Source organism: Cotesia glomerata, linkage group LG4 (assembly GCF_020080835.1).
Source record: "Cotesia glomerata isolate CgM1 linkage group LG4, MPM_Cglom_v2.3, whole genome shotgun sequence".
NCBI lineage: Eukaryota > Metazoa > Arthropoda > Insecta > Hymenoptera > Braconidae > Cotesia > Cotesia glomerata.
The window spans coordinates 23,417,837-23,425,611 of NC_058161.1; the positions used below are offsets into that span (position 1 = coordinate 23,417,837).

General features: G+C 30.0%; 1 protein-coding gene across 1 annotated transcript; it reads right to left on the minus strand.

Annotated features, from left to right (window-relative positions):
• Positions 1-4,335: 4,335 nt before the first annotated feature.
• Positions 4,336-7,060, minus strand: LOC123263993 (prion-like-(Q/N-rich) domain-bearing protein 25). The gene is made up of 6 exons (XM_044727040.1): positions 6,357-7,060; positions 6,138-6,284; positions 4,919-5,050; positions 4,692-4,835; positions 4,486-4,587; positions 4,336-4,400 (listed from the first exon to the last, which is right to left on the minus strand). Exons 1-6 carry the CDS (start codon positions 6,424-6,426, stop codon positions 4,336-4,338), a joined length of 660 nt encoding a protein of 219 aa, XP_044582975.1. The 5' UTR covers positions 6,427-7,060.
• Between the last annotated feature and the right edge of the window lie 715 nt (positions 7,061-7,775).

The following is a 7,775-nucleotide window of genomic DNA, read 5'->3' on the forward strand; positions in this document are numbered from 1 at the left end:
ATATATACTAGTTGATACCCAGTACTTCGCTTCGCTGGGCATACAATAAGAATTCTTATGTTCAGTAACCTAGATGGAAAAATATAAACAAAATGATTAATTTTCAAAAAGATAATTAATATAAATTTTGGAATTAGAGAAAAGTGATTGTTTATGATATTAACCGGTATTGAAGGCGAGTATTAAATATATGAGAAAAGTATTTTATTATTAATAATCAAATCAAATCAAATGGGTCAGTTAATGATGAAATCTGTCATTCAGACAGATTTCCGCATCACCCATGACGTACTGTGTAATGTGAGATGCGTTCCCATTATAATAATGTTTATCCTAAACAATTTAGTCTAGACCGGATAGGTCCAAATGGTAGAAGTAACCGACATGTCACCGGAAGGTTCTGAGGTTCTGAATCCCTGTCCGAGCTATTCTGAATTTTTTCTCGCATATTCTAGTAAACTCTTATTAAGAAGGTCCTTCCTATTTCTTTCTCAATCTCTTCCTCCTCCAATTATTCTGTTACGTGAATGTTGGAACGATTCACGTAATAATTATCCGTAACTCTATTCTTTTCCGCTTCATAGTATTATTTAATTTTAAAAATGTCAATAATTTTTTAATTTTAAAAAATGTTAATAATAAAATACTTTTCTCATATATTTAATACTCGCTAACACCGGTCATCACAAACAATCACTTTTCTCTAATTCAAAATTTATATTCATTATCTTTTTGAAATTAACCATTTTGTTTATATTTTTCATCTGGGTTACACCATAAATAGTTATTGTCTTCTTATCGAAGCGGGCGGGTATCAGCTAGTTATTAATAAATTCATAACAAATTAATTGGTATTAAAAAATATAGTTATTATAACTCAATCTATGAGAAATTAAATTAAATCGGCCGTTTGTTATAATAATTTAACGATATCGTTGTAAAATTTTAGAGAAGACGCATCAGGCCTAATTACCATTTTAATTTTAATCATTAAAATCAGTATAATCATTTAACAATATCAACTTGATAATATTTATGTTTAATTTATCTGTGTTATGATATAATCGAGTTCATCCTTCATGATTATTCCAATACATATAAGTTATTTCGGTTATTAATGATTTAGCTATTCTTTCTTAAAAAACGTATGATTATGAATTCCTACTGTCCCAACAGTCAATCGATAAAATTTAAAATCAATCATTTTGACAGTTATTATAGCAACGGTAACCATGATAACGGTAACCATGGTAACGGCAACCATGGTAACGGTAACCATGGCAACGGTAACCACGGCAACGGTAACCATAGCAACGGTAACCATGGCAACGATAACCATGACAATGGTAACCATGGCAAGGTTGATTAGCGTGGGTGGTTGTAGGGGGTTGAAGTTCGAATAATTCTACGGGTAAGCCACTGATGGTTTCTTAGGATTAGAGGGTCAAAATGATATTTCGCTCCCCAAAAAGAGAGATATAGGGAAGGGAAAGATTATAGGGCACGGGAGAGGAGGAGAAGAATGAGAGGGAGGGAGGGAGGGAGCATATGTGATGAGTAGACGCAAAAATTCATTTTGACTAGGAATTGCGTAAAATCCGTTCTTAGTGAGCGTCTACATCCACGAATGGAGGTATGGCAATCTATGCTAAATTTCAAAGTCAATCGGGCGAATAGTTTCTTGGAAGATTCTCGTAATGATGAAGGTGAGATGTTAGCTTCTCTCTGCTTATATATATATAGATTATCTTAAATCGACCGTTTTTATGGCAATAATTTAACGATATCGTTTAATAAAATTTTAGAGAAGACTGCATCGGAGCACAATTTACCATTTTAATTTTCAATCATTAAAAATCAGTATTATAATCATTTAACAATATCAGCTTGATAAATATTTATGTTTAATTTATCTGTAAAAGTTATGATATAATCAGAGTTCATCCTTCATGATTATTCCAATACATATAAGTTATTTCCCAGTTATTAATGAGTTTAGCTATTCTTTCTTCTTAAAAAGCGATATGATTAATTCCTACTGGCTCCCAACTTTGAGTCAATCGATAAAATTTAAAATCAATCATTTTTGATTATTATAACGGCGGTAACCATGGCGGCGGTAACCATGGTAGCGGCAACCATGGTAACGGTAACTAAGCTGGCAACGGTAACCACGGCAACTGCAACTATAGCAACGGTAACCATGGCAACGATAACCATGACAATGGCGTGCAACCATGGCAACGGTTGATTAGCGTGTGTGTGCTGTAGGGGGTTGAGTTCGATAATTTACGGCTGCCACTGATGGTTTCTTTAGATTAGAGGGTCAAAATGATATTTCTGCCCCCAAAAAGAGAGAGATATAGGGGTGCGGGAAAGATTATAGGGCACGGGAGGGAGGAGTAGAATGAGAGGGAGGGAGGGGAGGGCATATGTGATGGTAGACGAAAAATTCATTTTGGCTAGGAATTGCGTAAAATCCGTTCTTAGTGAGCGTCTACATCACGAATGGAGTAACTATGCTAAATTTCAAGTCAATCGGGCGAATAGTTTCGGAGATCTCGTGATGAGTGAGTGGTATTTCGCTTATATATATATAGATAGATTTGATAATTGTTTATTTATATCATTCGTTTTTTACTTTACTTTTAATCGAATCAAAATTCAGTGTTTTTAATATTTGAATATCAATCTAAAGAAATAACTACCATAAAATTTAAACAGTCAAAGTAAGTTTTGCTGCCATGCAAGTTACATTTTAAAATTGTTAATTAATTCCTGGTGGATCAGTCAAGCCTATTTAATTTAAGCCGGGAACATCCTTGAAGGCATTCTCGACGTTAGCGCCTGCATCAACCAGAGGTTCGAGGTCGACCAAGATCATAGGTCTCATTTTGCGAGGTCTTATTTTTCGCTCTAGATAATGCGCCTTACTCGATTATTTTTTTAAAGAGCTCTTTGCGCGTTGGCTTATTATAACTCAGTGGAGAGGAATGCTTACTCCATTACCGACTCTGGTTTGTCAGCGTTTGCGTCTTTCCGGAGAAGGTATTCTAGGGAGTTATAAGCGTACAGGAAAATTGTTGATATCTTTTTGTTGTAATGTTTTGGTTTTCCTCCTCGATTATTTTCTTAGCTGTTTCCAAGCTGAGTGAAAATGAGTAAACTTCTTCTATGTAAAAATACGTTTCTTTTTGAACGGATTTGAAATTTTTGAGTTTCGACTACATTATTTTGAAAAATTCTGAAAGATGAAAATTTTTGGTTGTGGAATTTCGAAATTTTTTATTAGCATTTTTGTAAGTTTTGAATTTCCGGAAATTTTTTAAATATTCTTTAAAAAATCATAAAATCTTAGTAAATTGCATAAAATCCTTTCAAACTATATTAAATTGTACGACAAATCGTAAATTGGATAGAATTTGATTTATTTTTCTGTAATTTTTTCAAAATTCTAATAAAAACATACGGTTTGTCATATATTGTATACAACTCTATATAGTTTAACTGCATAGTTTTTTTTAATCATTTCGTGATTTCTCAGCTAAATTTCTCCGTCAAAATTATATTATCACAAACATTTCTCATCAGAAAAAAATTAATTTAATATTTTATGTGAGAAACTTCACCCCGAGACCAACTCCTAGCGGGGCTCAGCCCCTAGACCCCATTATACAAAAATGTATTTTTGCGAAAATTGCTCATATGGAACTAAAATCATCATCATCATCGACATCATCGACACCATTATCATTGCATCATCATCACTACCATCATCATCATCATCCCCACCATCATTATCATCATCACTACCATTATCATCATCATTATCATTATCATCTTATTGTTGTGTTATCTTTGTCGCTCCTAGACGTAGTTTCGTACTCGTTGTTTCTTCATCGCTCTCTTCGTAGTCTCGCGTTCGGTGTAACTTCCCGCTGTCATTCTGCATTTTGTATTTTAAGATAAGTCGGTACAAATTAATAACTATTTTGTCGGGTCACACATAATTTTAATTTTTTAGACTGAAATATTTTGTTTAAATAGAGAAATAAGGAATAACATTTATTTAAATGTGTGTAAGTAAATTTTGTAATTTATAGAAAAAAATAACTTGTAAACTGTAAATTAATAAATCAGTTTGTTTTAAATTTCAATGGTGACTAGTTTTTTGCTGGATAATTTTAGAATTTGTAAAATGAACTTAAACCTAGAAATCAAAGGATAGAAAATTATACCGTAAATTAATCATCATGATGTATATATTTAATTACAAAATTTTTTTTAATGAGAAATAATTTAAGTACAAAAACTTAAAAGCTAAAAAATTTCAATTCATAAAAAATAAAGAGAAGAAACTAGAGCGCCAGTTAAAAAATATACAGGAAAATTCAATGTCCCTGAGAAAAAAAAATTAAAAAAATGTATATAAATAAACAATACAAAAAAAAAAACAAAAAGTAAAAAAGCAACATAATAACAAACCTCCATTATGTTTGTAAGCACATTCTCCGTCAGTACAAATGAGTCCATCAGGTTTATCTTTTTCATAACACTGATAATTGTGTTTACACGGCATGAAAATTCCTAAAAAATAGTAAGTAATAAAATTAACAATTTGTTTAGTATATCAATTCTTAAAACTTATAAAAACTAGGATATATAAAATGAAAGAAAATAATTTTATTTACCAACAGTTTGGATACATTTTCCAGTCTGATTTACAAATATGAAATTTCCGTAGCATTTGCATTTATTGTTGACGCACAATGCACCGTCTAATGCGTCTGCACATTCGTCTGTGCGCTGACAAGCGTCATCGACCCGCGATGGTCCTAAATTTTTATTTTTATTTATTACAATTATTAAAAAATGTATTTCTTCTTTAGGAAGAAAATAAAAGGATGTAAATACGTACTTATTATACAGTTCGAAGAGTTATTGATGTCGAGAAAATAATTATCTTTGCAAGCACAGACACCTTGGATGCATTCAGAATTTGACATTGTGGAACAATCTTCAATTTGTGGACCACAGTTTGTTCCTGCAGCTGGAATTAATTATGATTATTATTTGAGCAATCAAATTTACAGTTTATAAATTAATTACTATTTTTAACTATTCGCATTAGTCTTGACATGCTATAATCTTATGTAATTATAAAAAAATAAATGTATATAGTTGTATATAATTACTTAAAATTTTTTATAACAATACTTAATTCATTTAAATTAATATAAACGAGTCTAACTCTATCTAATTCTATCTAACAAGTGATTAAACATTTCGCACTCTAAGATAAGATAATTATAATTGTGATTCAGAAAAAATATGATTCATTTTATGATAAATCAATGGTATTAATATTTAAGCGATCAAAACATCTTCAATTATTTCTGACTTTTTAAATTTTGGTGATAAAAAAAATCTGACAATTTTTTACTTTCAACAAATTCAGGGACGCTTTTAGTGTGACTTTTCAAACAAAACGTTACCTTTTGACAATTTTAAAAGCACACCATTACAGTGATTGTTTTGATATTTCCAACCCGTATTTATACATATTTCAAGCAAACATTTGAATTTTAAAAATAAAAATTTTTTAATATTTTCTTATTATTGGGTATCCTCCGAAGGGACGAAAAACAAAAACTATAGAAGATATTTTTTATTCAGTAATCCTTTTTTTCTCTCACGATAGAATTTCGTGGGTCATAATTTTTCACTATAAAATATATCCACTTTCTTTATCAATAGCTATTCATCGATGATGATCATGATTTTAATTCCATGAGTAATTATCGCGAAAATAAATTTTTGTATTGCGGGGCTTAGAGGTGGAGCCCCGGTAAGGGTTGAAACGCGAAGCTCTCCAAATAACATATTAAATTAATTTTGTTTTTATGAGAAATTTTTTTGGTAATATATTGGTGATGAAAAAATTATTATTGATCAAAAAAGCCATGTAGTCTTTTTAGACAATGACCGATATAAGAAAAAAAAAATTGAAATTTGAGAAAAAGTGGATATAATAAAAAATAAAGTAAATTTTTCTGGAAAATTATGATAATTTTTGGCATACTAAAATTACAATTTTATTTTGAATTTACAAAGAAAAAAGTTAATATTTCAATTACCTGCATGACAAACAGTACCCTCAATATTCGGAGTATATGGCGGATCGCACATACAAGTTCTTTGTGATCGGCAAAACGCATTTTTAATACACTGATAATCTCTAAGACAACTTTCACCAATTTTCAAAGTATTAGCTGGTCCCAAACCTGATTAAAAAAATAATTGTCATTATCCAGAACAAAAACAAAATTATAATTATTATTATTATAAATAACTACTCATTTCTTCCAGATCTTGAGGACAAACAATTGGTAGCAAAACAAAAACAGAAAAATAATAAACACTCATTTTACAAATCTTGATGTTAACTGGTACAACTGTAACTAAAAACTGAACTCATTCCTTTTTGACTCCCATCGTGAGATAATTCTTATCGGTATTTATTTTCTGTGACTAAGTCTTATCATATTTTAATCTAGATATATCATTCATTTTTTTATGTTTATTCGGAAAAAAAATCACGCGGAAAAGATCTGAGATTTCTTAATTTTTATTATTTATTTAGATGTCAGAGATTAGGAGACACGACCGTTGATCCGCGACAATTGATCCACGGACAATTGATCCGCATGATAAGTGATCCACCCGATAATTTATCCTCACGACAATTGATCCGAATGTCGAATAAACACACACAAAATCCATGATAAAAGGGCACACACGAAATCAAATTCAGATTTTAGAAAAATATTGTAAAAAGTATACTTTTTTCACAATTTTAGAACACTTTTATGACAATTTTAGGACACTTTAAGGACATTTCAAACGCCACTTGTATGATATCAATCACGATTTTAGATAATTCGACGTATCGTTAAGTTTTTTTTTATGGTAATTTTAGGACTGTTGATTCGGCACTAGTATAACGTATTTCATGATTTTAGAAAATTTGAGATATCTTTAAGATTTATTCATGATGACGTATTAATTGTCTTGAAAGCGCCTGAAAATATTCATAAAAGTACTTTAAAATTGTCATAAAATTATCCTAAAATTGTCATAAAAGTATCCTAAAATGATCATGAAATTGTCATCAAAGTGTCCTAAAATTGTCATAAAAGTGCTTTTTACAATATTTTTCCTCTGAGTAATAGCAACGACATTTTTCTAAAATCTAAATGTGATTTCGATTTGGTGTCATAAATTTGTCATCAAAATATCGTAAATTATGTCACGTTTAGGATCCTAAACTTATGACTTTTTAACACAAGTTTTTTTTTATACGGTTAAAACAATGTCAAAGATTATATCCATTATACGTTTATTAGTAATTTCTTTTTAGTAAAGCTTATTTATTTGAATATGCGATGGGACCCGAGATAAGGCAGTTTTACGCGCAAACACCAGCTATTTATTTAATCTATCATTTATTTAATTTATCATTCCGTTGTTTTTTTTCAATGATTAAATTTACAAATAAAAGAATCAATTTACGAAGGATTATTATTTACTTACTCCTCCCAAGTTTCATAATTTTCGATTCAATAATTACTTGGTCAAAAAGCATTCCAGTATCTTGTTCAAAATTTAAATATTCACTTGTCCTAATACATGTTTTTAAGTAATGAATTTTCGTGATGATCGATTTTGAAGTATTATTATTTGTTTCCAAAATTCTCTCCTTTTTATTTCATTAT

Coding starts and splice junctions, on each gene's coding strand:
- LOC123263993 (XM_044727040.1), bottom strand. CDS start 6,426: ATGAGTGTTTATTATTTTTCTGTTTTTGTTTTGCTACCAATTGTTTGT. Junction 5,051..6,137: donor GGGTACTGTTTGTCATGCAG/GTAATTGAAATA, acceptor AATTAATTCCAG/CTGCAGGAACAAACTGTGGT. Junction 4,588..4,691: donor AAAATGTATCCAAACTGTTG/GTAAATAAAATT, acceptor ACTATTTTTTAG/GAATTTTCATGCCGTGTAAA.